Source organism: Daldinia decipiens (genome assembly GCF_022478715.1).
Source record: "Daldinia decipiens strain CBS 113046 unplaced genomic scaffold F4813scaffold_7, whole genome shotgun sequence".
Lineage (NCBI taxonomy): Eukaryota > Fungi > Ascomycota > Sordariomycetes > Xylariales > Hypoxylaceae > Daldinia > Daldinia decipiens.
In genome coordinates this window covers 504,805-532,061 of record NW_026054550.1, presented here as the reverse complement: position 1 = coordinate 532,061, position 27,257 = coordinate 504,805, and the positions used below count along the sequence as shown (strand labels likewise).

Genomic DNA, 27,257 nt, shown 5'->3' with positions numbered 1-27,257 from the left:
GGAGACGGGCCGGCCAGAAACCGTGACAATAACCGTATAGTAATGATGTATCGTCAGAACCTAGAAGTGGCTTACACATTCTGTGCGGCACTGCAGATAGGAGTGTTTCGAGCACCTCCAGGTTAGTTATCGGGTCCGGGATATTTGAAGCGAGGAGATGCATAAGTCAGTCGAGGAAATCCCCGCGGATGTGTTCAACAGAGATATTTGACGCAGCCTTGGCCTTATCAGAAGCAATTGGCTTTCCTTAGCAGTATTGACGATGACAGCGAATCATGGCCAATGATAAGGGTGACAACTTTGGCAGTCAGCGGAGATATGAAAATCGCCTAGACTGGACGGGTAGACTGGGTTACCTAGGCATCACCTCGTGCCCCATCAAAACTATCCGCTAGCTTGTGTAGAATAAGAAGCCTTTAAAACGAAGGGGATAAGATCCTTTGTGCCTTACCCACATTGGATTCCTAGCGCAGGATTTTGGTCCAACACACCAGAGTTATCTATCAGGTGGTGGCGGTGACGTGATGACAACAGCGATACTTCGTAAACAGGAGCGAATAAGCCGATGAACCAACATGGTGTATTAATAAAAGAGGTGAGGAGGCGCGAAGATCAAGAACCGAAAGCCCCATTTTATCGGCATTCGCTCCGAAAAAAAAAACATTCGGATAATCGACCTGGAGTTTTATAGATTAAGTTGGGTGGTTTTAAGGAGGTTGATTTCCGCCTGTATACAGAAAACATGGAAGACAGGTGTTTTGTCCTCGCTTCAGAAGAATCCATCGTAAACAGACTCAGTTTATCCACTTGCGGGATATCATGGTGGTTAGTTGTCCTTATAGAAATTAGCATAGCAATCCCTTAAAAATAGTATTAATTTAAATATCATTAGTAAAGCCGAACTCCTTGAATAAGTGATCAAGCTGTTGAATATTACGTATGTATTAAACCCTAGAACATCGCGTCATATTACCATCTCGGAGTAATGAAGGTCAAGAAAGGCTATAAGGGGTGTGCCTTTTAATAAAGTAGTTGAACAAAATAAAGAATGAAAGATGTAGATGATAGGGGTCAAGTAGAGAGAGTCAACTTTAGAATTGAAGATTAAAGATGCGTGAACTTCAAATGAGATGTATGCCCCATGCATGAACTTTAGGTAGGTGCCTACATACATACCTGGTCTTGCCTTACATATATGCACATAATTGATGTATTATCAACGTCAATAGGCATGATTTGCATGCATGGATATGTGATGTAGATTATGTAGGTAGGTGCTTACCACGTTGATTGAACTTGAAGCTTTTGGCTCTCTTGATTGAAGGCAGGTACCTAATGAACGTGCATTTAGGTACGTCTTATTCTAGGCCTATTAGGGAATATTCATGGATACCTTTCTAGGCTGTTTAGGGCATCAGACAGCCCTAATTGTGCAACAACGTTCCTGCATCTTTGCGTTCTTGCGTCCTTGCGTCGGGTGTCCCTCCCTGCTTGTCTTACCTTAGGTAGGTACTTTTAAGTTGTATGGAAGTTTAAGCCTTGGCATGAGCTTACTGTGGGGACACTGGCTGAGTGGGCAAGCTGTACACGAGGCTGAACTCTCAAGCATCTACATACTGCAAGCTCTGCCCCGCCAAAGTTACCTAGGTACTCTCTAAAGCAACCAAAACGGCCTGTGATTCCCCGAGATTTTCGCGGAACCCAAAGAAAGTACAGTGCGCCACTCTTTCATTGGAGGATTTGGAACGACATCATTCACAGATACGCCTCTATTCATCACTAAGTCTTAGTTCTTTGACTTTCACCGTCGCAACGCTACAAATCTTTCAACAAACTGCATTGACTATACAATCTTCCCGTCTAAATTCTGAACTGTTCTTTTCAGGCCCGACCCACTCTATAAAGAGCAACTGTTTCCTAAAGCGCAATCTACAATTTATCCCGGCAATTGCTTTGCTTCCTTTGCGCAGGGCAGACTTGTGCTGACTTGTCTACCGATGCCCACCAAGCCTAATTCCCCGCGTCGCTTCCTCTTCCGGGGGCGATATATCCCTTAGCAGGATTACCGCTGTAGCGAATGTAGCAATTGGGTCGTTAAGCAATTCAAATACTACGAAAGGCTGTCCGATTGTCCGACATGGACCGCCCGCGAAAACGTTAGTCTTGTCTTTACATCATCACACTGACTATTATATGTCCCGACTAACACTTGATTTCTAGGCGAGTTGCTCTCGCTCAACCAGCGTGCATGGGATGGCGAACTAGGTATTGTTTGCTTCCGAACTCACTAATTGTAAGACTACTAACGTCAGGTAGATGTCCTCCCCGTTAGCCCGCCTCTCGACCCTTCTCTAAGGAAAAATACTGCTTTTATAAAGCGATTGCGAACTGCTATCACTCCTGCGACCTTGAACACGTTCCTGCAAGATATACGGACCCTGAGTCTCACCAAATATTTATCCGAGATTATCTCAGCCTGCTACGAAGGACTAAGCAAGCTTAAGACCCCCGGGGAAATCGATGCAGCTGTCGAGATTGTTAGCGCCCTCCATCAACGATTTGGCCCTTCCGAGTTCACCGAGTATTTAGGATGGCTGCTTGGCAAGGGAATGGCTACGCCAGATAAGAGCCTATTAAAGTCACTAGCCCCTGAGGTTCGCGAAAAGGAAGAGAAGGAACGTCTTGTCCGACAACGAGCTCTTCTAAGAGTGATTACCGAACTATGGCTTGTGGGTGTCCTACGAACCCTTGACGATGTTAAACCAGATGATGCTACACGTAGTGCCAACGGAAAGAATGCCGAGTTGAAGATTAAATCGACCAGTTCTGCTAAGGGTGGTGGGGCTGAGCCATTTCCTCTTGAAGTACTTAAGGATCTTCTAGGCTATGATCGAGAGCATGTGAATTTGCCCCTTTTAGTTATTTTCGTAAAATCATTTGGTTGGGATATCCTAGGAGTCAAATCCGCCGGATCAGAAGGCTGCAAGACTGTGGAAGAAGATGGTGCCACTAAATCTACAGAAAACAACCCTGAGCGAACCGAAGGTCAAGAGGGAGCTGGCGAAGCCGATTCTGACGACCCTCCATTTGCTAGCTCCGAGCTACGTGAGCGATTCAGAAATATCCTAAAACGCTATTTTGATGATGTCAAGGCCCATCTCGTGCGAGATCAAAAAAACATTGTTACGCAGCGCGGCAGGAACTCGGAAGCATACGTCAAGTCCGGGGAAGTATTCGAGGATCGCCAAGCCAATTTTGAGCGACAGCTAAAAGCTCAAGAACGCCTAGTCAGCAATGCTCAGGTAATAGCCGATGCAATTGGTGCCGAGATGCCAGATCTAAAGGAAACTGGTGATGGCTTCTCGGCCACCAATGGTGCTATTGGCTTAGTCAAGACCGGCGAGTATCTTCGCGGACAGAGTGAAGGTGCAGGTATCTGGGAAGATGAGGATGAGCGCCGCTTCTACGAAAACTTAGTGGATCTGAAAGGCAAGGTACCTGGTATACTGCTTGAGGATGGCAAGAAAAAGAAATCCGATACGGACGAGCAGGTTGGCAAGAGAGCTGAATCTACTGAGGCCACAGAGCCATCTAAGCCTTCGGAAATAAACGACGATCAGTCAACCGCGATCGCCAATAAGACCATTGGCGCACAGGTAGACGTACTATTAACTCGACTATCAGAGCTTACGCATAAGGATGTAGTCGATCAAGTGGCTATCGACTTCTGTTTCCTAAACTCCAAGGCATCCAGAAACCGCCTTATCAAGGGGCTTACCGAAGTACCCAAGGGTCGAACGGATCTCCTGCCGTTTTGGTCCCGCCTAATAGCTACGCTTGGCCGATATATGCCTGACGTCCCTAAAGGTGTAGTGGAGTATCTTGATGCGGAGTTTCGCAGCCTCCAGCGGCGAAAGGAGAAGGATTTTCTCGGACAAGTGCGATTGAGCAATATTCGATACTTGGCTGAGCTCACAAAATACGGTATCGTGCCTGAGCATGTCGTTTTTCATTGCTTGAAAGTCAGCCTTGACGATTTCTCCAGGATGAATATCGAAATTATCTGCAACCTCCTGGAGAACTGTGGCAGATATCTGCTCCGCAACGCTGATACCTCGCCTCGCATGGCAACCTTCTTAGAGACGCTGCAGCGCAAGAAGTCTGTGCAGCATATCGGTCAGCCAGAGCGTATGCTCATTGAGAATGCAATATATTATGTCGATCCACCGGAGAGAGCTTCGATTCAGCAAAAGGAGCGAACTCCTACCGAGTTGTTCATCCGCAAACTCATTTATGTAGACTTGACGAAGCGTAATTATACCAAGGTCCTTAAGCAGATCCGCCGACTCCATTGGGAAGAATCTGAGGTACGAAGGGAAATTTATATTCTTGCGAAGAACATTTGTTAACTCGTGGAACAGGTAGTAGCTATCCTCACGAAGGTGTTTTCAAGGCCCGCCAAGGTCAAGTACGGCAGTATCCATATCCTGGCAATACTGCTTAGCGCCATCTACCGCTATCACCCAGATTTTACGGTTACGGTGATCGATAATGTTGTCGAATCTGTGATATTCGGGCTGGAACAGAATGACTTCAAGTTCAACCAGAGACGCATTGCAGAAGTGAAGTACTTGGGTGAGCTCTATAACTACCGGATGTTAGAGCACCCCGTAATCTTCGACACAATGTATAAAATTATGACTTTTGGTTACAGTAAGTAACACCTGCGAGTGCAAATAATACGGAACCAACTAACTTCGTTTAGACGGCGTACCTGTCCCAGGCCGGTTTAACCCTTTCGATTTACCTGATGACTACTTCAGAATTCGCTTGGTAGCTACGATGCTTGAGACTTGTGGCATGTTCTTCAACCGAGGCGCTGCAGGGAAGAAGCTCGACTACTTCTTATCATTTTTACAGGTTTGTATATCCCAGCATCATTAAAGACAGGTCAAGTTAATAGCCTCATAGTACTACATATACACAAAGCAGCCTCTCCCCATGGACATTGAGTTCATTGTCCAGGACACTTTCTCTCTCACTAGACCGCAGTGGAAGCTGGCAACCACTCTAGAGGAAGCCACCAAAGCGTTCCAACTTGCAGTAGCGCAGGACCAGAAGAACGCCGGCCTAGATAAGAACGTTGATCAAGACGAGGCCTCTAGTGATGCTTCGTCTGAAGATGAGGGCGATGGTGGTGAAGGTGATGGTGATGGTGACATCGTGCTCCCAGAGGCTGACGGGGATGACTCAGAACTCGACGACGACGATGATGTTTTTGAGGTATATCCCTCCAATTCTACTCTTTGTAACTATTGGGGAGTTTCCGCTAACCATTCCTGGTTTGGTCAGGACGCGGAGACCCAGTTGCACTCTCCTCAGGACGAGTCAGAAGAGGAGGCCATAGTAGTGACGAGGAAAGCCGAAGAGGTTGACCCCGAAGACGAAGCGGATTTCGAACGTGAGTACGCAAAGATGATGGCTGAGAGTTTAGAATCCCGTAAATTCGACCGTAAACCGTTATTCGATGTTCCGTTACCAGTCCGGCCCAAAACTCGCGATGTTTCCTCGACTACAGACACAGACGGTGCAAATGGAGAGAGTGCACCCAGCACAATGGCCTTCTCTCTGTTAACAAAGAAAGGCAATCGTCAACAGGTATATATTATTCTATTATTAACCCGCTTCTAAATACTCTAGGTACTAATGCTCACAGACACGAACTGTCGCACTTCCTTCGGACTCGACCTTTGCAGTTGCAATGAAGACGCAGCAGCAAGCGGAACGGGAGGAGCAGCAACGCATAAAAAACCTGGTGCTAAATTATGACCTTCGCGAGAATGAAGATCCTGATGGTGATACTCTTTTGACCCCGCTCAATGCCAACAGAAATATTCACACTTCTATTCATTCAGGTCACGACAAGCCGTCTTCGTACTACACCGGCCGCTCAGATAAGTCCGGCAGAGAGCGTGGCGGACAACGCGTCCGTAGGTTACAACTCAGTGATGTTGACTGGTATGAAAACTCCAAAGACCAGAAGGTCGAACAAAATGATTCAAACCACAAGGGCTCACTTGCTGGTACTGTCTCTGGAAGGGAATCAGCTCCAGACCGAGTGGATGGAAGCAGTATGAGCAAGCGTCATAATTCCTCAACAGATTCCCGATCCCGCCGACCAAATCGGCGAGGTCGTGGAAAGCGCTGATGACTTACAAGATACCCAAGATACCTATGAATGAACGCTGATCAATACGGCTATTCTTCACGAATTTAGGACTTGATTTTCGCCATTGATCGATCCGAACGAATCATACACTACTCATTTGAGCATTGCGGTAGGGAGATTTGATGTCTCCTGGTTATGCACATGTCTCATGCGGAAGTTACAATCTTCGGTGGGAGCATAATATATTCCTCGACGCAAGACTTGAGGCGGAAGTCTCATAATCTCAGGCCATGTTAGTCTCATAATAGAGGCGCCCATCACGACGAACCTGTCGATGTTAATGAAGTTAACATGTCCAAGTCGCCGACAACAAGGCCGACAAGGGGAGGAGACAGCCCGAGGACTTGAGGATGCAGACCAGCAAAGGGGTCGGGGAAGTAGTTGTTGCTTTGATGGCCACCCGGCCCTTCCCGGGTGGTCCGTTTTTTTGGCACGAACCAATCAGGTTCTAATGCCCAACTTCGTCCCGCAAGTCATCTTACGATGGACAACAAACGTGCGGATAGACTGGCGAACTTGCAGATTGCTCCTATGGCGCTAGCCATCGCGCTGCTTTTTGTTCTATGTATGCTGATTTATAGCTAAAGTCACTCATTTCACACTGACTTGAAATCTGCAACATGACGCAGGTGATTTATGTATATTCTTCACTCGCGATTACAACTTAGTACTTAGTAGGTAAGACTGCCATTGAGGCTCGGTGTAAATGCCATGATGAGCCTTATATAAATCGATGTTTTCCGTACTATTGTTACTATTGTTACTATTGTTACTATCTCATGATCTTCTCAAGTGAAATTAGTGACTAATTTTAAAATGCATCGTTGGGTCTTAGTGCATTCTCTGACCTCTTCACACTCAGACAGCATATCGACAGGGGCTAGGTAATAGAATGCCTACAGTATCGTCTACATACATAACATTGAATTGATTAATAGGATTATTGTTCATTTACTGAACATTAGAGCTAGATCCCCCTGAGACAGACAGACAGACAGACATCAAAGTCTCTTCAGCTTCTATTATCGATTCATGAAAACTGTAAAGAGATACGGCCAAATTTGTACGTTTTCCTCAGCTTCTACGTTGGGGTTGCACAACATAGGGGCATTCCTGACTGGGCATGACGGCGGCTCGTATTTAAGGCTTGGCGACGCAGCTCTTGCAGCTGGAATCGATAGGTTAGAGACCAAATAGTGATGGCCGGAAATCGTGCAGATTTGTTATTGGAACTAGAAACCATTGAACCACAAACCTGAGCCAAAGCACGTCATGCAAGCGACATTTTAGGATCGCGTTCCCTTCCACCTTTACCCGAGAAGTCTAGGAGTCTTAGAAGTCGGAAAGGTGTCGCATGGTCAGTCAGAAAATTATTATTGGGTTTCTGAGCACTTTTGACTGCAGCAGAATGCATCGTATTTGCTTGGCAACATCCATCACGTCAAGTCTCAACCAACCTATTCCTGTTCCCCCTTTCCTTTCCTGTCTGTTTTTCACGCCTGTAGTTTTGAGTCACCGACTGAAGGACAAAGCGGCAAGCCTGGTCGTTTAATTCCCACCAATTGCGCAGGTCTGGCTATTTTGCAAATCGGGCATCAGACCCTAGCCCTATGCATGCGTACAGGAAGATGAAAAATACCAAGGCCGGCAGCTGTTTCTACATAGCCATAGCTAGGGCCCGTGGCGAACTTTTTCAAGACACCGAAGGTTTTCTTTTTCTCCGGCCAGAGGGGGCCCACGCACTCGGGACAACGCGATCACGAACTTGGCTACATGGAATTGCAAATAGCTGCATATGCTCTATTTGATAGTCTCGCTTGCACCCGGACGCCACAAATATATATTGTCTTACGACTAGTAGGTAGTTTTCGTTAGTCACTCTGGTCGACACTTGACAGGACCGACGGGCTACGAACCATCGAGCGGGATGTCGGATAAACCGGTTGATGTCGGTTGGTTAGGAAGCCGTGCTGGGGGGGGCTAGGATCTCGCAGCCATGGGACGGCAGGTAATTAACCCATTGAGATGCCACCGCATGCTCCCCAGAAAGTTTTATATTGGCGAGACCTTTTGTTTTCTTTCGGTTTGGTCGTTTTTTCTCTTCGCCCCTTCGCGACTGCTACCCTCTGCAATATTAATTTATTGCTCTCGTGGATGTGATATTGCAGCTTACGTGTGCGTGCATGGATCTCGGATGGAACCTTACAAGAGATCTAGGCAATGAGATGCGAAGGGGGAGAGTGAATGTTGTATCGAGATGGTGTATTTACATATATACATGTAGGTATAGCTCTATATATAAGTACCTTACATATATGTATAACTATATGTAGGTACTAAGCAATATACTACGTAGGTAGGTTCATCTTCCAAGGTAGGATACATAACATAATAGAGTTGATATATGTAGGAAGGTTCATCGCACATCGGAGATCTCGGCTCCACCCCGCAGCCCCGAACCTTACGTGGTTTTGACATGTCCTCCTTTAGTCTTTAGTTCAGGTTATGACAGTGCTCCCTTAGCTCCCTTAGCTCCCCCCTTCAGCGCTTAGTAAAGTTTCGTTTTGCACTTTCCGCTCGTGCATGGTGGGGTCTGAGCACGGCATGTAGTAACGTGGCAGGTTAACTTTTACCCTTGCAAGGAAACATTTAAGGATGGGTTCGCTTAGATCGGCCATTAGCGCTCCCCCATCCTGCTCCCTGTGTCCTTTTTAAGCCGCGTGTGACGTTTTAACCATTTACATAGTATTTCCCTTTAGCGCCGGGGTTTAACGTTTCCTTTCTATTCTATCGTATAGTTACCCTATACCGTATACTCATGTAAGTCGTTACCTGCCTTCTGCCATGAAACAATCGTGTAACAGCTTCAAACCGAATTCTACAGTCCGTGATATCCCGTGCTCCCGTACGACACTCGTATTGAGAGTACCTAACGTATCTCAATTCTTCCAACTCGTTGGATCCACCCTAACCCATCGATCGGATAATTCAAATGCAACTAATAAGTTGGGTTAACTAGCCTCGTAATACATACAGCACAGCACGCCTTGTGTTCTATAAACAGCATTGTGGGGAGAAAAAAAAGAAACAAGCAAACTGAAATATTAATTGAAATATTAATTGCTTGCTAAACGGCCCGGTACGCAGCTACGATATTGACGGGCCAGCACCAGCACTACTGGCTAAAGTGATCGAGTATATCTTTAATCCGCTTATTTGCAGAAAGACCACATACTTTACAGCTTACGCCTTATGGCGTTTTTTTTTTCCTGTCATCTTTTTCTATTTTCCTCTTCACTCTCATTCTCAACGCGGTCGTGGTTGTTGTGAGTACATCTCATATACCTGCGATTCGAAAGAACACTCTACATTGTAGGTACATACACACATACATTAGGTACATATATACATGTTAGCGTGTAGGTGTAAGTACAATATTCACATGTAACTATTAGCTTTAGCTTCAATGTTTCAATATTCAGAGGCAGGTACAAGTGTATCATATGATCCAATAGTTACAAGTAATCACGTATGTAAGATGTAGGTAGGTACGTCCAAGTATAAACATACATACCTTTTAAGTTTATTACCGGTTTTACTCTCCTTCTTTCTCTAACCGATTTAACTTTATCTCGATTTCTATAACATTGCTAAGACTTCTTTCTCTTCTTATTCTTATGTTTACGTAAATATCCATAGCCGCCTAATACGCAAATGCTCCGAGGCGATTTCATCTGCCGTGTATGGGGTTAATGGGATCAACGGTAAGCTTGCTATATCCCTGCAGTTCGTTCGGCTCTCCAGACGTTTTCTATCACCATTTTCCTTCTTCCTCAGTTGCGGTCGACGCGGCCTACGATGGAAGCATCCGACCTAGCTAGGTTTAGAGTCCAGAGGCCAGACATCGAATACTCATCGTCACACTCTCTTACGCAACCGCCTTCTAGCCAACTTCACTATCTTCCGTATCATACCCTGCGAGTCGAGGAATATCTAGACCAAGCGGCACGCCGGGGGTAGTGTCCCATACCTGCAGTTCGCCTGCAGTTCGCCTGCAGGTCCCGCTGACCACCGGCCATCGTACCCTTCCGCCAAGCTCCCAGTCCAGATCGGAGCCATCGCCCAACTAAATATACATAAGAGCTTACTGACCTTATAACCCAGCTATCCGTATTCCTTGCCCGGTAAGCGCTCATTATCCATTTAAACCGCTTCGACGCCTAGTACCTAAGCTACTCTACTTGGTATCGTCGATGAGGACAGCGACTATATTCGTTCATTCCCACTTACCATAAGTCCTTCATTCGTCCACCTATATGTAACTTCTATTCTATACACTAGCGCCAATTCGAAACAGTACCAGAAACTTCTTCTGTATACATGATGGGAACTTTCTTGATATATTAATCATCGTGCTACACCGGACTTCTCAAGTGCTGCTCGGATTTGAATAGCAATATTGCGATCCGAGAAGACACCGGAGGTAGCGAGTGGACAGGACAGCTCAGCCGCTTGCTACGCATTCCCAAGCCCATCTCTATTGTCTACGAGTTACCGTGTCACTCGCCTTGCCCGTTGGAACCAATTACCTAGTCAGCCCACCCCTCAACCAACAATAGGAGGCGCCGCTACCTCATCTCGAGGTTTAGGATACACCATATATCATAACCAGACCGTCACAACACACCCCTCGTTATACGGGATATACAAACGCAGCTTACCTCGTGTCTTTTTTAAACTGCCACAGAACAAGGCGAGGGAACCCCCTTGCGTCCTGCTGCGGGTAGCCGCAAATAAACATTGTGGTGTAACCACAACCTGTCACTACTGAGCTTTTTTCTTCGAAAGTGATAACGATGCTTGCATGAGAAGCGAGCCACACCCAAAGCCCTTATCCGAACCTGAAAACCAGGCGTGACGGAATTCATTTATCTTACAAAATCCCCCTGCCATTTCTCATTCCTCGGCCTAGAACCGTTCGACAACCTACACGATCAATTCTATGATGGCGCGAGACATCACGGAAACATGGCCGGTCCACGAGGTAAGAAGCTTTGCACCTAGTACAAAATTATTAGTTGTTCGGGCAGTGTGCTAATAGTCATTTTCAGATAATCTACACCGCGATCGTGGGCGTTCTCATGTTAGCGGCCCTTCTCGAGTGGTTTCTGTGGTTATCTGCATTTCTGTATTGCCTGGTCAAAGTTTTCCAAAAGGCAGAGCACTGGACAATTAGGGTGCTAGCGATTGCTGTCGGTTTCTTGTTCACCGGGCTTCGGTATGTGTATAGAACCCCCGATTTTACTGTCGCTAACGAAACAATAGTTTTATCTTCTTGCCTATCATGGTCGTCACTCTACCTCTCCCTAGCCAGATAACCCAGTACTGGCCGCCCAACATGGTCGACATTCTTCAGTGGTTCGCGTTCTGGAGTTTTGCGGGATTACTAACCGTTCCGTGGCTTTTCTGCGTTTACCAGCTTGTCACCCATCAACTCGGGAGGAGGAAACGTGTTAAAGAAGTATTGGATGAGGTATCCGCACCCAAAGTCGTCATTGTTATGCCTTGCTACAAGGAGGAGCCGGATATCCTCGTTACAGCTATCAACTCCGTCGTGGACTGCGATTACCCCCCTTCGTGCATTCACGTATTTCTCTCGTTCGATGGAGACCAGGAGGACGAATTGTATCTCAACACGATCGAGAAACTTGGTGTTCCTCTTACGTTAGAATCGTACCCTAAGAGTATTGATGTTTCATACCGATCTGCTCGAATTACGGTCTCACGTTTTCCTCACGGCGGAAAGCGCCACTGTCAAAAGTCGACATTTAAACTCATCGACAAAGTTTATAAAGAGTACCTCAAGCGAAACGACAACCTATTCATTCTATTCATCGACTCGGATTGCATACTAGATAGGGTCTGTCTGCAAAATTTCGTATACGACATGGAACTTAGCCCGGGGAACAGCAGGGACATGTTAGCCATGACGGGTGTCATTACCTCGACGACGAGGAAGCATAGTATCATCACCTTGCTCCAAGATATGGAATACATCCACGGCCAGCTGTTTGAAAGGACTGTAGAGTCGGGGTGTGGTGCGGTCACTTGCTTACCGGGAGCTCTGACTATGTTGCGATTCTCAGCATTCCGAAGAATGGCCAAATACTACTTTGCCGACAAAGCTGAACAGTGCGAGGACCTATTTGACTTCGCGAAAAGCCATTTGGGCGAAGACCGATGGCTTACGCATCTTTTCATGATTGGAGCCAAGAAGCGGTACCAGATTCAGATGTGTACTTCGGCGTTTTGCAAAACGGAAGCAGTGCAGACCGTTAAGTCGCTGATTAAGCAACGGCGAAGATGGTTTCTTGGGTTCATCACGAACGAAGTCTGCATGTTGACCGACTGGCGTCTCTGGAAGCGATACCCAATCTTGCTCGTGGTGCGATTCATGCAGAATACGATACGAACGACGGCTTTGCTCTTCTTCATCATGATGCTCTCGATAATGACGACAACTATGAGGATTGATCAGCTTCCCGTCGGATTCATTGCTATTTCCCTCGGCCTGAACTGGCTGATGATGATTTACTTTGGCTTAAAGCTGAAGCGATTCAAGATTTGGCTCTACCCAATAATGTTCATCCTTAACCCCTTTTTCAATTGGTACTATATGGTCTACGGCATATTTACTGCTGGCCAGAGAACTTGGGGCGGACCCCGTGCGGACGCTGCTACTGCCGATGCGAATACGACGGTGCAGCAAGCTGTCGAGCAGGCTGAGCAGACAGGAGACGATCTCAACGTCGTTCCGGAGACCTTCATCCCAGCAGCCGAAGTGCAAAGACAGAAGAGCAAAGGTAAAAAGACGGGTACCGTTCAAAGATCCAAAAGCAACGTGCTGCCTCCGGAGAAGATCGAGGGTAAATTTGCGGCCCCCGAGAAAAAGGCAAACGGATTCTACGCATACCCAGAAGAGTCGACGTTCAGCTTCAATACCCCAGAGGGCTCCAGCTCACGTTACGTTCTTCACGGTCGTGATTCGATAGAAAGTTTCTTAACTATTGGAAACAACTCGATCTATTTGCCTCGGAGGGTGGAAAGTATTATGGGAGATGAGGACCGGAAGAAGTACCAAATGGCACAAGCCAGCCAGTATAATCAGTTTATTGAGAATTCAAAGAAGTTTGCTATACCTCCACCAGGTCAAGTATACGAATTCTCCGATATTGAACTTGAAAAAAGAGGCTGGGACGTTAAGGTACCGGAAGGCGGCCAATCCGAACGCTATAAGGACGATAGCAACGATAGCAGCCCCGAATCCTCTTCGTCTCGCGCACCTTCGCCCGGTCCTTTGTCATCCTTACTATCTGGTCAAGATTCGTCACGAATTCCGGCTCGGGGTCCTGGTGTACCCGGAGGGCATCATCAACGGCGTAATAGGAATGGGGGGAGTCCTCTCGGGCAGGATATCTCAACACACACGCCTACGGCCAATGCTGATGAGGATGAAGAAGAGAGACCTAGTTCGGGGCGCAAGAAGTCGCGTAGACCGAATGGACATAAATAGGGGATAATCTCAATATTATAAATTATCACATTTAGAAATAGGCCTCGGCGGACGGGTTGCATAATGGTGGCAGTTTTGGAACTTACACGATAGAAGGCGTTTAACCGGGAGACAGTAAATAATTTACAGCGCTGTATAAGAAGGTAGGCTGCATGCGCGTTTTTGGAAGCATATTCTTTAATTACTTGCCACATTTTATTGTTCATAACGCCCTCGTAGTATCGTTCTCGTCTGTTGGTATACGTATAAGGTGAGATGATAAGTTACCTTGGTACCTACCTAAGGTAGGCACTTACCTAGGTTAGGAGGTAGTTATCAAAATAAAGAAAGTTATACTAAATTTGGACTTTAGTATCTTGGTCGTGACATCTTGTTTGTCTTCTTATGGGAACTTTGTGTTTATCCCATGTGACTGTTGATTATAGGTACCTAACCTCTATATGTGAGCTTCATATACATCACGAGTCTATAAGTGCATGGCAGCTGCGTTACAGCTGATTCCTTGAATTCGCACATGTTTCGCATGTAGGGGTGGATGTAAAAAACTCACGTGTCGGGAAACACCTAGTAGGGTAGTTAGCGTGACTGCCGCCAGCTGACAGCGGTAGTATGCCCCTGACAAAACCAGCAAAGGATAAACTGATTAGGCAGTTGATTACGCCAAACTCGAATGTGCCTTCGTAAGTAGAATGTGGAATCTGCAACATTTTGAAACATCTCTCAAGTCTATTGATTTTCTAACACCCGAACCTCGAGCGAATAACTTAACCTCCATAACCTCCATAACCTCCACATTTTGTTATACCATCTTTGCCTTCTTCAACCGCCAACATGGACAATTTTAAGGCTTTTGGTAGCAGCTTGAGGTACGCTACACAGCTACACATCCGATACCACATATAATACCGTTATGAAGGTATCTGCATTATGCGGGCTATAGGTAGATGCTGATATCATGCTAGCTCTATTGGCTCCCAGATTACCCCCTTCGCCTCTCGTACTTTTCAGTACACTAAGGAGCAGCTTGGCCAGGCCGAGGATAAGGTATGTTTTTGATGCTCAGGTGGGGGTGTTGACGATTGTGGCTAACAATAATTGCCCTATAGACCCAACTTCCTCCTGATTATATCGATCTTGAAAAGCGAGTGGATGCCCTAAAGCAAGTCCATCAGAAGATGCTTGCAGTGACGTACGTATACATGTTGTAATGCGCCAAATACGCAATGCGGCTAACGTACTTGGATTTACCATAGCTCGCAATACTCGCACGAACCTTACGATTACCCTAACAACCTCAAGGAGAGCTTTTCGGACCTTGGCCGTACCGTCAGCGAGAAGGTTCAGCTCCTCTCTGCTGCTACCACCCCCGCCGAAGCTCAGGCCGCCTTGACTGCACCCCCCACCGCAAAGCCCCAGCCCAAGACTTTCTCCCACGCCATCGCCCGAGCCAGCTTAGCAAGCTCTCAGATTCTGCACCAGCAACACACCGGCGCCGGCGAGGACCCTCTCGCGACTGCGCTCGAGAAGTATGCGCTGGTTAGCGAGCGACTGGGCGAGGCCCGCCTTGCGCAGGACGCCCAGATCCAGAGCCATTACCTGGCCGGCTGGAACACTACCCTGAACACCAACCTGATGTTCGCAACCCGTGCGCGCAAGAACGTCGAGAAGGCGCGCTTGACCCTCGACTCGGTCAAGGCCCGTGTTAAGGGAAATACCTGGAAGATCGGACAACAGCCGCGCGAGGATCACCACGCCGAGGAGCTGAGCGCCGAGGCCCAGGAGGAGATTGAGAAGGCCGAGGACGAATTCGTCACTCAGACCGAAGAGGCTGTGAGCGTCATGAAAAACGTAAGTTGCACCTGGGCTGTTGCTTTCGCGGGGTTTTAACTAAATTGAATTCGCAGGTTCTGGATACTCCTGAGCCTCTTCGCAACCTTGCCGAGCTCGTTGCTGCCCAGCTCGAGTACCACAAGAAGGCCGCCGAGATCTTGAGCGAGCTTTCTCCTATCATTGAGGGTCTGCAGGTTGAGCAGGAGGTCAGTTAATGGTGTCACTTTTGAACCCTTATCTACGTTAGAGCTAACATGTCATTGCAGGCCAACTACCGCAAGAGCCGCGAGAGTGCTTCGTAGATGATTGATACCCGCAAACCTCATAAACACGACGGAAGATATCCATTGTAGGGCTTTGCAAAAACCGACTGGGACCGGGCTACTCTAAAAGCCTACAAGGACGGTGGCAGATCTGTCAGGATTCTATTTACTTTTACTTTTTTTTTTTTTGCTGCTTGATCTGACATGTTGCGTGTTTGAGCAAGTGTGATATAGACGAGAGTGAAGCAGTCAAAAAAATTCCCTAGCGGAATTCCTTGATGCCTTGTTTTCTGCTTCCGTTTGGAAGACGATGAATTGAGACGGTTTTGCAAATATGAAGGTTGTACATGTGATACTCGTGGCTTCGTAATGTGACGATGTGACGATGTGAGGACTATACTCGTTCCCTATTTTATTTTTTGATGGAATCGCGGTGGACAGATTATTATTCTCGCAATGGTAGGTCAACTAGCAGTTCAGATCATATGGGATACAACTGGGTGTTGTTGGTATGATAAGTTATTATGAGTGACTTATTCTACCCAGATACATAGGTACCTAGGTATATGTTGTATCCCGTAAAAACTAGACGATTTGCGAAATGAAAATGATTGCACGACAATATAGAACTTGAATAGTTTATTTAATATGTTCAGAATAATAGGTAGGGTTTAGTTATGATGAGGGCGTAGTTAGTTCTAGTAATAAGGCGGGCTATTATCAGCAGGTAGTCTACGTAAATAACACGCGAAAGACGGTCGGTCCGAAATCAAATGAAGACTGAATTAGTATTCTAATCTAGCCGTCAATGGAATGGAAATCAAAATAATCAAGTTCTACGCAACTACGGACGGTACATCAATGCGAACTCCCTCTGCTTCCAATCAAGGCCATCTTCCTCATGGCGATGCGCAAGGCACCGCTCACAACGAAAACGAGATTTTTCTTTTCGCAAAGAGAAGAGAACAAAAATTGCGCCCGCTACGATCCACGAGGGATAATAGAAGAGGGTCGACTCCGCGCTGTGCGATGCAGGTCTTCCCCCTTAAGGGCCCTCATGCTTGAGCGAGGGTCCTTCGAACAAGGTAAGTATGAAGAAGAAAAAGGGAAAAGAAAATCCTAAGAGCGGGAGGGGAGACGTTTCTTTTGTACTGGGAATTTGGGCGGTGAGGGGTGGTTGGGGGCGGCAGAATTATTAGTGGGGTGGGTACGGATTATGTATGTACCTATGCACATACCTGGGGAGGAGGAGGTAGGTGCGGGCGCTTTGCTGCAAGAGCGATGGGAAAGTCCTGGCAGAATGGCCCAAAGTGTGCTGGAAGTTGAACCCAAACGCTAACCGGATTTGGTAGGAGGGATGCTGGTCCCAAACTCATGTGCTTTGGGCTCAACTTTTCTACTTTATCACTGCCATGTTCATCAATGTAAACCAATATTTCTACATATTACCTTACAATTAAATTGCACGATTGGAAAAGCATAGTCAGTTACTAAATACTAATTGATTAGCTGTTAAGTGAAATAGAAGAAATAAAGCGAGGAGAGAAAAGGTAAGCCGAACCGGTAATTGTTTAGGGATTTCATACGACGAGGTGCGTTGCGAGATAAAGGATGTAAAGGATGTGATGCGCTATAATTATAGGGGATTTAGCGTATGCAGCGCCTTTATCTTAGGGATTTGAAGCACTCAGAAATCAGAGCAACTACATACTTGAAGTATCGAACCCGTAAATTGCCTGTTCAGGTTAGCGTTTGGGATCAACTTCCAATGTGCTTTGGGGCCAAAGCAAGAGCGCAGCAGGTTAGGAGTACTTACATACAATAATTCGATAAATCTCATTGGACAATATCATGTGACCCCGAGCTCTGACGTTTTCGAGCTTCTAAACCTCTCACAAGAAATACCGAGGTGCTTTACACCAGAAAACCGAATTCTGTTAATTGGGCCGACTTCCCTTCCAATTAATACCCCATTTCGTCGAAGCAGCCAACGACAACTGCGCACGATGCGGCGGACACTCGGACTCCTCGCGGCCATCAAGCCCGCGCGTTACCTCGAGGCCGGCACCCCGACGGGCCTCACGGGCCTCTTCACCCACAGCTCGCCGCGCTCGACCCTGCTATACCTCTACACGCGCACGCTCGAGAAGCTGCAAGACGTCCCGGAGTCGTCGCTCTACCGCCAGTCCGTCGAGGCCCTAACCAAACACCGACTGGCCATCGTCGAGGCCGCCGAGCCCCCGGGGTACGCCGAGTGGGCGGTGCGCGCGCGCAAGATCGCCGAGGCGAACCCGGCTCGCTTCGGCGTGGCGACGGCCGGCACCAAGACGTCTGCCGAGGGGTCCTTTGCGCTGCAGGTCGAGTCGGGCGGCAAGCTGTTCGTGCACCGCTCGGAGCCGGCGCCGAGGGACGACCGGTACGAGGAGTGGAATGGGGAGAGGGACGAGGGGCCTGGCTCGGAGGGCCTGAAGGGGGCGGAGGAGCGCGGAGAGCATGAGATGCTGTTTACGCGCGAGCCGACGGATCGCCCGAATGATAAGGTTCAGTGGGAGCCGGAGCCGCAGTTAACTGCTGATCAGTGAGTTGCCGTGTCCACTTACTCTCATGTCTTAGCCCGGGTCAATTTTATATTATATATATATGTATATATACATACAGATTAGGCGAGGAGGCATTGCTGACGATAGGGCAATAGGATCGAGGAAATCGAGAGCAAGATCGGAGGTGGGCTGATCGAGGAGGTGGTGCGAGTGGCCGAGGACGAGTTACGACTTGTGGATATCATGCAAGAAAACAAGGTGTAAGTTTATTACTCTCTTCCCCTTTCTTTGACTTGAGGGAACTACGAACTGCAGTGTAGCTGACTGCGACGGCAGATGGGAGGAGCTAGAGGAGAAGCCTGCCGAGGGCCAGTGGACCTACTTCGAGCGCGGCTAGCAATAGATGGATCTGCATCGCCGAGATTCTGCTCCGCTGTGGAAGTTCCGTAAATTGCTTCCGTGGCGGTGTACCGCGGGGCAGGTGTACGGTAGATAAAAGCATGTACATACGGAAGACGGTTTACGTTATCAAACGCTTTTGACTTTTGATGCTGTCACCGCATGAATTAGAGATCAATGTCGTGTTTACCGTCTGAACGTGGGAAAGCTGTGTTGTTGCATTTACTTTTGGTTGAATCTTCTCTTACCGAGCCTGGCTTATCGAAGAATCTCAATATGTTATGATTTATTGGAGATGGTAAGACTTTGAATTATTCGAGCTTCATATGATGAATACCCCGTAGGTTTGAACCCGTAGTCATCGACATGCCTCTAGAATGGAAGAGGGGAAAGGACGTATAAACAGCTACCACATAAGGCAGGATTTCCTTGAGACCCATAGCACAATATATAACTAAGTACCTAATAAAATTAAAATATTATTATAATTAAAAAGGAGATAGTGAAAGGCGACGGCGATGGTGATGATTGGGAATAGCAAGCGCTAATGCATGGGCGGCTCGGCCCGCGAAGGTTCTGATCGAATGTTCTGATAGCACAGAAGCTCGGAAATATTGGAGCTGACTTTGAGGAACTTTGAGGAACACAACGTTAACATTCTTCTCCAGGACAACCAAAAGTTTCTTAATTACCACCGATTAAAAAGCATTATAATTCAGGACATCTCCTAATGCCCATGTCTATATAACAGTGTCTATATAACAGTAAAAGAAAACATCATGGGACCTTTCGCTCTCCCGGTGCCAAACTATCGCCTCGGTGCACATCATCGCATAAACAAACCTAAGAAAAAAGATGAGAGCCAAGAAAATGAGGAGGAAGTTTGGGTCGAATCCGAATGGGACACGCCCTCCTCGCGTCTCCCCTCAGACTCTATCAACCCCCTTAGCCACACGCCAGATACCCTTCGGCAATTCGCCGTTGCTGGACTGTCGCCCACAGAGGAGATACCGTCCAAGGCAAACCCCTTGTTCCCGCACAAGCCGATCCAGCCCGAGCGCAAGGGCCACAGGAAGCGCGATGTCGACAAAGACAATGAAAATGCTACCGAGAAGCGGGATAAGGCCGTTACGTCAAAGCAGCACTCGGAGCGCCTACAGCATCTAAGCACGTTAACAGCGATCCTGCACCGCTGTCTCGGCGAGGGCGACATCCTGCGTGCGAAGCGTGCCTTCGGGTTACTGGTGCAGACCAAGGACGTAGATATCCGCCAGGCCGGGCTATGGGCTATAGGCTCCGAGATCCTCATGCGGGATGGCGAGTCAGAAGAAGGCCAACTCAGATATAAGCAGGGACGGGACAACGAACTACGTCGCTGGGGCTCCGCCGCCAACGTCGACAAAGTAAGATCCTACTTCGAAACCCTCATCCAGCAACACCCGCACGACCCGCACCGGCCACAACTCACCAGCGCGCTGGACTTCTGGCCCGCGCTCTTCGGCATCGAGGTGTACAACATCGATGCGGAAATGCGGGCTGCGACGCATCGTCTCCAGCGGCAACAAGAACAAGAACAAGATCCAGGCCACGAAGAAGAAGAAGAAGAAGAAGACGAAGACGAAGACGAGGGGGGGTATGGATTTGACGTGGACATGGCGTATTCGGACGAGACGTTTGAATCGCAGCGAGAGCTCCAAGCCCAAAGACGACGGCAGGCGACCTACGCGGCGCGCGACGAGATCCGCACGCGCGCGCTGGTTGCCGCCGAGGCAGTCGCCAAGCAGATGGACCAGGTGATGGAAAACGCGCCGTACGGCGCGCACCGCGGACTGTTGCGGCTGCGGGCGCATCTAGCGCTGTTCGTGGGGGATTTGTGTCTGCCGGCGCGGCTTGTCGTCGACGGTAGCCGCGTGTCGGGGGAAGAGAGGGGGAAGCGGACGGGGAAAGGCAAGGGCAGGAGTGGCGAGGATGGGCTGCGGGCGCGTGCCGAGACGGCGGAGGACCATGCTGCGCTGGCGAGGAGGGGGGACGAGCAGGGGAGGGCGAGGATGTTGTTTCGGAAGGTGTTGGATGGGGGAGGGGGAGGGGAGCCGGAGGGGGAAGGGGGGGCGGATAGTTGGGTGCGGGAGTTTGTGGATGAGGGCGAGGATGAGGAGGTGGATGGGAGGGATGGTGGGTGGTAGTAGTTATGGTTGTTGTTGTTATTGTTATTGTTGTTGTCGTCTCTTACAAGACTCGAGAGTAGATACCCCGAGCAATATAAACCACAAACACTCCCTACAGAGGTTTCACGACACGTCTGCCTTCAATCTTGTATCAAAGTTTGGTGTCGAGTAGACAAGTTATAAGACTAGACGGCATCAGACACTTTGATCATTATTCCTATATCACCCTACCTTAATCCATTCCGCTAAACTCCTCCCAAGATCTGTGTCTAAGTACCCCCAAAAGACAATACGCATAGCTTATCTTAGAATACCTCGTGATAGACGGCTATAACCACGCCACGATTCATTTTGATCATACCACGAGACCTAGAATACAAGGAAGCAGGCACGATATTCGAAGAGGGAAAAAAAAAAGATATAGAATCCTTGTAAAATACCGCACGCCAACCCATGCAAATCCACATCATAACCGACTTCCTGACTTCCTGGCTTCCTGGCTTCCTGGCTTAACCGGCCTATCCCGTTTCTATTACACGCACGGCGTCTAGCTGATGAAACAAAGGCATCCCAGCCCGACGTAGAACACGAATAGGGGGTAAACAGCGATTCCGACGCGGTTCTTAACGACGCCGCTCCCGCCCAGGATACTAATGCCCGCGGCCATCGACCAGGCCACCAAGACGAGGTAGACGGGGATTCGAGGGATCATGGGCAGGCCGAGGGCCGACATGAGGGAGGCGAGGACCAGCGGGAACAGGGTGTATCCGATGATGCACACGCTCTGCGCGAAGGAGCTGTCACGTATCTGTTAGCACCTACGGCTATCCCAACAGTTGTTACAGGAATAGGGGAACAAGGAGAAGAAGGAGACGAAGAAGGAGACGAAGAAGGAGACGAAGAAGGAGACGAAGAAGATACTCACATATTCCCCCCCAACAACTTAATCTGCAACGTAACCACCGCCTCGCCAATCCACACAATCGCAAAAACCCCACTAAACACCACATCCTTCTGCCCCTCGGCCGAGCAATAACTCAGCAGCGCCGACAGCACCAGACAGAACACCAACGGGCCCCAGAGGTCCCAGTCGCGCAGCCCGGGGCTCATGCTATTCTGGCTGAGCAGGCTCTCCGGATCCAAGACCCTGCCGGCCAGGCTGGTCAGCTCGTCGCGGGCGCCGGCCAGCCCGGCGCCGCGCAGGTTCGCGTACGCGCCGCGCAGGCCGTCGGCGCTCTCGAACATGGTGCCGCCGAACAGGTACCGCGGGTACAGCACCTCGCGCATCTTGGACCACACGGCCAGCAGGTCGCGGCGCAGCGTGTCCCACACCGACTCGTCGATGGTGTTCTGCGGCGCGCGCCGGTCTTCGCCGGGGATCATGCGCGACGAGAGGAAGGACTCGTTGTTGGGGGCGCGGGACGACGACGACGAGGCGATGTTGCCGGTGAGAGGCTCGCGCTGGGACTGTGCGTTGGAGAGGGGGTCGTCGAAGTCGTTGAGGTCCGCTGGGTTTGTGTTAGTTACCAGTTGCCAGTTACCAGTTACTAGTTACCAGTCATAACAATAGCATAGAAGGAAACCATGGATTTTAGCTGTGGCATAGCTCAACTTACCGTCGTCGGGATCGATCAGGTCGTCGTCTTCGATCTGGGGACTGTCATAGTGGTGGTGGCTGGACGTTGCCATTTTAGGCGGTAGGTGCTGAATGTATAGCACAGCAGGCTATTCCCCGAATGCTGCAATGTCTTCTTCAATAATTTCTCTATTGTTTTCTGTCGAAATCGAGAGGCAAGAACCCTGAGCTCGTTGCGTCTAAAGTCGTCGATTACATGTAGTTGGTTGATTGATTCGTCTTAGAGCTTCAGGTACCGCCAGCTGAGGTACCACCGTGTCAATTCTATCTAAGTCAATTTTAAGTAAGTCAATTCTAAGTCTAAGCTATATGTGGTCCAAGCTCCCAATGTGGGTCTATAATTCATGGATGTACATTGTATGTAGTACATATGGACTTCGTTCCTACCACCTAAACGCATGCACCAAGTATGCATGTACGTAATGCAGACAGCAGATACTTACCTACCTACCTTAGGTACATATGTATCAACCACAAATTTCCATGGTTCAACTCTGTTTCACTCAATGTGCTGCTCCTGGCATTCTGGCATTTTGCAAAAAGAAGATTAAAAGAAGATTCAAGCAAGACAGGTATCACTCTCAACGGATAATCGAGCCGTTCGACCGGTTCGATCCCCCAACAACACTCCACCTATATAACGATACCGATCCCGATCCCGTTGTGTCATTACAGCTGCATGAGGAAAGTCACATATAGAAATCCAACCCGAGAAACTAATTTCAACAAATATTGCATTATTCTTTGCTAATTATATGCGACAACATACATCCAGCGCGGGTATCTCGAAATTTTTTCTGCGCTTGTTGTTCGTTCTTCAGAGCCTGGATCTCTGTACTATAGATGTTCTCTCATCTTTCAACATCCGCCGTAACAATCGTGAAAACCCCCTTTGTAATATCTCCCTCGAAATTACCCCATATGCAGATACCGTCTCTCATGTGAACCAGGTGTCGCATAATATGATAGCCTACTAAATATGCGCCACCCTAGCTCAATACCTCTTGATGATTATTCCAGAACGCCTTAGCCGGGCCGGAGAACCAGACCTACGCTAGTGGTAACCGCTTCAATAATACGCAAAATTCCAAAAAAAATAAATACTCTGGGTCCTTGACCCTACGACCACATGTTTCTGTAATCTCGTGAGCTATCTCTAAATTCGTGTGCCTGCGTCGTGTGTATTGCCTGATTATTCGCATGCTGTCTAGAATACGAAGCCGACGCTTCCGCCCACGGTTCCGCCGAGTGCTGATTGAATCCAGATGATGGAGGTTGACACGGCAGTTGTGTTTGAGGATACGGGTGCCAGGATTCGATCCCAGGCGTGTACGGCCTTGGGCGCGGCCACCCCGGTAGACTTGAGTAGCCAGGACTCCTATTGTCATATTTTGTTAAAGTAGGACCGTAACCTCTCTGTGATACTTCGGCATTAAAGCCAGGCACGTAACCTCCATCCGGAGGCATGTTTGATTCGATCAGACGACCTTCAGGTGGAGAATGTCCTCCCCAATGTTGGGATGGTTGCGATTCAAAGCCAATATGCGGCGGCATCGGTGCTTTAGAATCCGACGTTGGTAATTCGTCGTGGGGTTGCGAGCTCTCTCTCGGTACTCCGCGGCCGTACGCTGCATAATTCCCGTTGATGCCTACAAGCGCCCATGCAAATACGGCCACGTCTCGGATCGACTTCATGAGCTGTTCGACTGGCGGCCCTCCCGCTGCCTTTACATGCTCCCGTAGAGGCATGTACTGTGGCAGAAGGGGCGGCCGGAACGTGTAGAAATGTTCCGGGGGGTAATAAGGCCGGATGGGTTGCTCGCTCCAAGGCGCAGCAAAGAGGCCATTCTCAAAATCGACAGGAAGTAAAGGCGGATGGAGAGAAGGGATTGGTGGTCGAGCTTTTCTCAGCACAACCACGAGTCCGTCCGAAGTGCATGACACAACGGCTTCGAGCTCAAATGTAGGAATTGGGTTTCGGTTCCTCCTCCGTCGCCCATTTGCCCGCATAGCCGAATTCGGAATCTGGTGACAGGCTACTTCTGACGTTTGATATGGCCGAGTAAAAGCTTGAGGTTCTCCATCAGCGAGAACGGCAGCTTTAGAGAGCTCTGGGCTAACGCTAGCCTCGGTCTTTATCTTAATGCCGCAACTTTCGTCGAGGTCAACGTCCATAGCGTTTTCAGCATGAACGTGACCATCTAACTTCTCATCGCCACCCTTAGATAGCTCATCATCTTGCTCACCCCCTATCTCCTCTTCGTCTTCTTCATCGTCTTCGTCATCCTCATCTTCGAAATCTTCGTCTCTTCGGGGATCACGATACCAAAAGCGAAGATAGGCAATAGAGTCGTTGGCCTTGGCGCTTTCTAAACACTTAATGGCGTCTGCTAGACAGTTCTCCGCAATGCACTCGTAGAAGCTTTTATCCTTAATTTGATCCGGTCTTACGCCAAGAATCGAAGAAACGGCGTTGGTTGCGAACATCACCGACAAGGTCCTAGTGAACCTGTTGAGTATGAGAGCGGCACGTGGCTCCCTCTCCATAGGCTGCATCTTGAATTTAGGCGATAGATGCTCAAGCATATGATACCGGGGGTCTCTCGGCGAAGATGAGAATATTCGCCGGATATGGGGTGCTTCTATCGCTCGTCCTGGGTGACCGTTAGTAGCTGGCACGACCTAATCTACGACGTGATAAGGCATCTGGAACATACTCTTACTTCTTTCACCACGTCTATAGATACTTGTGCAAGCCACCAAAACATCGTGAACTATCGTAAAGCAACACTCGCAGCTTACCCATTGGCCATTGCTCGACATAATCCGGGCGTAGTGTAAAACTGCGGCTTTGTCGAGAAGAACGCCCCTGCTGTGTACGGAGCGTGCGAATGGGACCTCGTCCGGATGGAAGTAATCGAAGCATGATTTGCCTTGTACAGCTTGCGGCTGGTACCCTAGAATATCGACGATGGACTCAGAAACAAAGAGGATGTTGGCGTCGGGCGACAGGTCTGTAGAGTAATAATTATTAGTCGCGGCTCAGCTAGTTGAATATGAACGGCGCAAGGCGGAGCGTGTTGCCTTGGAAGATGGTGTCTCCGTCATGCCCGAGCATCAGGGGTACTAACTGTGGATAGTCATAAAAGTCTGCTCCATTTGATTCGATGTCCACTACTGGAGGATGCTACTGCTGTTCAACGAAAAGATCCAACTTCGACCCATAAGCCAAGACTTTTTAAGAGTCAAACAGCACCAGCTAAATGCTTGTTTCGGAGGGCGCCAACAAAAACCCGGGGACGAGCAGGACGTCGTGTCCCACCAGAGCTCTAGAAGCAAATCTAATGGGATGGCAAGTTCCGAAATTCGTGCTTCGCGACTGAATTAGTAGTCGGCTGTTTAGGACAGTTGCGGAAAGGCTCAAGTGGACGAGCCAACGAGGTGTCTCTGGATAGCCGAGTATTGTATGACCAAGATCCCGCTGTCACCGTCGGATAGGTGGATAAGTCATACAAGCTGGCCCTAGAACAGGTTTCGTGTAATGTTCAGGAAGAGAATGGCGAGATTGAGGCGGTCGTCTCGCGCGGAAAGACGGTAGTAAGAAGCCGTCAAATGTCTTCTACGCACGTCGCAGTAACTTGCCAACTAAGAGGGACGTTGATTGTGGTGTCACAACGGCCTTTAGTCTCTCGGCTCGGTGCAGAGGTGAACAAGGACCGGCATACGCAATGCAAGGAAGCAATGGTAGCCACTGAGTAAGTGTACCGATTATGGGGAACGGGGCGGACAGCGGTAACCAGACGGGACATCCAGAACGACCAGCTTTGTCATATAGCGAGCGTAGGGCTGGAGCTAATAAGAGGCCTATATTACTCGAGCATCTAAAGGTAACAAGAAGTCTAAAAGTTGTTGGACGTGTTGGACGTGTTTGACGGAGTTCGGGTGACGGGTGACGGGTGACGAGTAGCGGGGATAATAAGTCCAGGTCTAATATTCTGATATAACGATCGGTCCCGTTCTTCTCGGGCTTGGGTTTGCGAAGTGGAGGGTGAAAATGAACAAACGAAGGGTCGATTTGTAATTAGTCTAAAGGATACTGAGGGATATACCATATGTTTGAACAGCCGTTAGTGGGTTAATGGGTGTAGCTGCGAGAGAAGAGCGTAGGCAAGGTTAGAAGTCCGGCATCAAAACACATCGGGTTGAATTCGAAGAAGGTTGCTGTGTTGTCTTTAAGGCTCTTACGCCAGATTTGCAGGACGCAATCCCATTTGCCAATGCTACCGGCAAAGCAGGAAAGCCGGTCTAAGGCAAGGTCTAAGGTAGCTACGACTTGACAAAATATAGTTTCGCTAATGTATAGTTTAGTACTTATATGTAAGTGAAGTGCTCGGCAATGCAGGTAGCGTAACGGCATTCTCTAGCTGCGTTCAAGTCCAAGCTATGTTGAAAAAGGGCTGCTTCCACCTTGGATGATACTTGCCATAATAGTGTGCCTAGGTACTTAATACTTGACTTATGAGGTACCTAGGTATATGTATGTACTTACATATGTAGGTATGTACCTTCCTTACACCTGGCTTCCATTTTTACCTAACTTTTACTACAATATATGTACATTC

The 27,257-nt window shown here is 48.5% G+C and overlaps 8 protein-coding genes across 8 annotated transcripts; 6 read left to right on the top strand and 2 right to left on the bottom strand.

Annotated features, from left to right (window-relative positions):
• The first annotated feature begins 1,735 nt into the window (after window positions 1-1,735).
• On the top strand, window positions 1,736-6,929 carry F4813DRAFT_351099 (ARM repeat-containing protein). The gene is made up of 8 exons (XM_049242372.1): window positions 1,736-2,156; window positions 2,221-2,265; window positions 2,317-4,367; window positions 4,422-4,713; window positions 4,766-4,920; window positions 4,972-5,283; window positions 5,353-5,658; window positions 5,717-6,929. The coding sequence occupies exons 1-8, from the start codon at window positions 2,138-2,140 to the stop codon at window positions 6,206-6,208; spliced, it is 3,672 nt and encodes a 1,223-aa protein (XP_049102107.1). The 5' UTR covers window positions 1,736-2,137; the 3' UTR covers window positions 6,209-6,929.
• Window positions 6,930-11,234: 4,305 nt separating this feature from the next.
• Window positions 11,235-13,802, top strand: F4813DRAFT_387008 (glycosyltransferase family 2 protein; the record flags this gene model as incomplete). The annotated part of the gene is made up of 3 exons (XM_049246501.1): window positions 11,235-11,273; window positions 11,341-11,507; window positions 11,555-13,802. 3 exons carry the CDS (start codon window positions 11,235-11,237, stop codon window positions 13,800-13,802), a joined length of 2,454 nt encoding a protein of 817 aa, XP_049102106.1.
• A 374-nt stretch (window positions 13,803-14,176) lies between these two features.
• On the top strand, window positions 14,177-16,571 carry F4813DRAFT_351085 (BAR domain-containing protein). Its single transcript, XM_049242371.1, has 6 exons — window positions 14,177-14,668; window positions 14,765-14,846; window positions 14,909-14,991; window positions 15,056-15,650; window positions 15,707-15,838; window positions 15,899-16,571. Exons 1-6 carry the CDS (start codon window positions 14,634-14,636, stop codon window positions 15,932-15,934), a joined length of 963 nt encoding a protein of 320 aa, XP_049102105.1. The 5' UTR covers window positions 14,177-14,633; the 3' UTR covers window positions 15,935-16,571.
• A 1,187-nt stretch (window positions 16,572-17,758) lies between these two features.
• On the top strand, window positions 17,759-19,301 carry F4813DRAFT_351082 (ETC complex I subunit conserved region-domain-containing protein). The gene is made up of 3 exons (XM_049242370.1): window positions 17,759-18,473; window positions 18,591-18,695; window positions 18,772-19,301. Exons 1-3 carry the CDS (start codon window positions 17,902-17,904, stop codon window positions 18,830-18,832), a joined length of 738 nt encoding a protein of 245 aa, XP_049102104.1. The 5' UTR covers window positions 17,759-17,901; the 3' UTR covers window positions 18,833-19,301.
• Window positions 19,302-19,478: 177 nt separating this feature from the next.
• On the top strand, window positions 19,479-21,171 carry F4813DRAFT_401105 (uncharacterized protein; the record flags this gene model as incomplete). The annotated part of the gene is made up of 2 exons (XM_049248360.1): window positions 19,479-21,006; window positions 21,080-21,171. Exons 1-2 carry the CDS (start codon window positions 19,614-19,616, stop codon window positions 21,169-21,171), a joined length of 1,485 nt encoding a protein of 494 aa, XP_049102103.1. The 5' UTR covers window positions 19,479-19,613.
• A 187-nt stretch (window positions 21,172-21,358) lies between these two features.
• On the bottom strand, window positions 21,359-22,860 carry F4813DRAFT_314456 (Yip1-domain-containing protein). The gene is made up of 3 exons (XM_049240917.1): window positions 22,616-22,860; window positions 21,925-22,507; window positions 21,359-21,796 (listed from the first exon to the last, which is right to left on the bottom strand). Exons 1-3 carry the CDS (start codon window positions 22,686-22,688, stop codon window positions 21,547-21,549), a joined length of 906 nt encoding a protein of 301 aa, XP_049102102.1. The 5' UTR covers window positions 22,689-22,860; the 3' UTR covers window positions 21,359-21,546.
• A 491-nt stretch (window positions 22,861-23,351) lies between these two features.
• On the top strand, window positions 23,352-23,683 carry F4813DRAFT_314424 (uncharacterized protein). Its single transcript, XM_049240916.1, has one exon. The coding sequence runs from the start codon at window positions 23,391-23,393 to the stop codon at window positions 23,610-23,612; it is 222 nt and encodes a 73-aa protein (XP_049102101.1). The 5' UTR covers window positions 23,352-23,390; the 3' UTR covers window positions 23,613-23,683.
• On the bottom strand, window positions 23,684-26,018 carry F4813DRAFT_314423 (uncharacterized protein). Its single transcript, XM_049240915.1, has 3 exons — window positions 25,767-26,018; window positions 25,353-25,649; window positions 23,684-25,289 (listed from the first exon to the last, which is right to left on the bottom strand). The coding sequence occupies exons 1-3, from the start codon at window positions 25,792-25,794 to the stop codon at window positions 23,755-23,757; spliced, it is 1,860 nt and encodes a 619-aa protein (XP_049102100.1). The 5' UTR covers window positions 25,795-26,018; the 3' UTR covers window positions 23,684-23,754.
• Window positions 26,019-27,257: the final 1,239 nt, after the last annotated feature.

Excerpts from the sequence above, each read along its gene's own strand:
- F4813DRAFT_314456 (XM_049240917.1), bottom strand. The coding sequence starts at position 22,688 with ATGGCAACGTCCAGCCACCACCACTATGACAGTCCCCAGATCGAAGAC. Across the intron at positions 22,508-22,615 it reads CCTGATCGATCCCGACGACG|CGGACCTCAACGACTTCGAC; the intron begins GTAAGTTGAGCT and ends ACACAAACCCAG. Across the intron at positions 21,797-21,924 it reads AAGTTGTTGGGGGGGAATAT|CTCCTTCGCGCAGAGCGTGT; the intron begins GTGAGTATCTTC and ends GATACGTGACAG.
- F4813DRAFT_351099 (XM_049242372.1), top strand. Across the intron at positions 4,921-4,971 it reads ACTTCTTATCATTTTTACAG|TACTACATATACACAAAGCA; the intron begins GTTTGTATATCC and ends ATAGCCTCATAG. Across the intron at positions 5,284-5,352 it reads ACGACGATGATGTTTTTGAG|GACGCGGAGACCCAGTTGCA; the intron begins GTATATCCCTCC and ends TGGTTTGGTCAG.
- F4813DRAFT_314423 (XM_049240915.1), bottom strand. The coding sequence starts at position 25,794 with ATGGAGCAGACTTTTATGACTATCCACA. Across the intron at positions 25,650-25,766 it reads GACTTTTATGACTATCCACA|ACCTGTCGCCCGACGCCAAC; the intron begins GTTAGTACCCCT and ends ATTACTCTACAG. Across the intron at positions 25,290-25,352 it reads ACGTGGTGAAAGAAGTAAGA|GACGAGCGATAGAAGCACCC; the intron begins GTATGTTCCAGA and ends ACGGTCACCCAG.
- F4813DRAFT_351085 (XM_049242371.1), top strand. The coding sequence starts at position 14,634 with ATGGACAATTTTAAGGCTTTTGGTAGCAGCTTGAG. Across the intron at positions 14,847-14,908 it reads TTGGCCAGGCCGAGGATAAG|ACCCAACTTCCTCCTGATTA; the intron begins GTATGTTTTTGA and ends ATTGCCCTATAG. Across the intron at positions 14,992-15,055 it reads CAGAAGATGCTTGCAGTGAC|CTCGCAATACTCGCACGAAC; the intron begins GTACGTATACAT and ends GATTTACCATAG.
- F4813DRAFT_314424 (XM_049240916.1), top strand. The coding sequence starts at position 23,391 with ATGCGACAACATACATCCAGCGCGGGTATCTCGAAATTTTTTCTGCGC.
- F4813DRAFT_351082 (XM_049242370.1), top strand. The coding sequence starts at position 17,902 with ATGCGGCGGACACTCGGACTCCTCGCGGCCATCAAGCCCGCGCGTTAC. Across the intron at positions 18,474-18,590 it reads CCGCAGTTAACTGCTGATCA|GATCGAGGAAATCGAGAGCA; the intron begins GTGAGTTGCCGT and ends ATAGGGCAATAG. Across the intron at positions 18,696-18,771 it reads ATCATGCAAGAAAACAAGGT|ATGGGAGGAGCTAGAGGAGA; the intron begins GTAAGTTTATTA and ends CTGCGACGGCAG.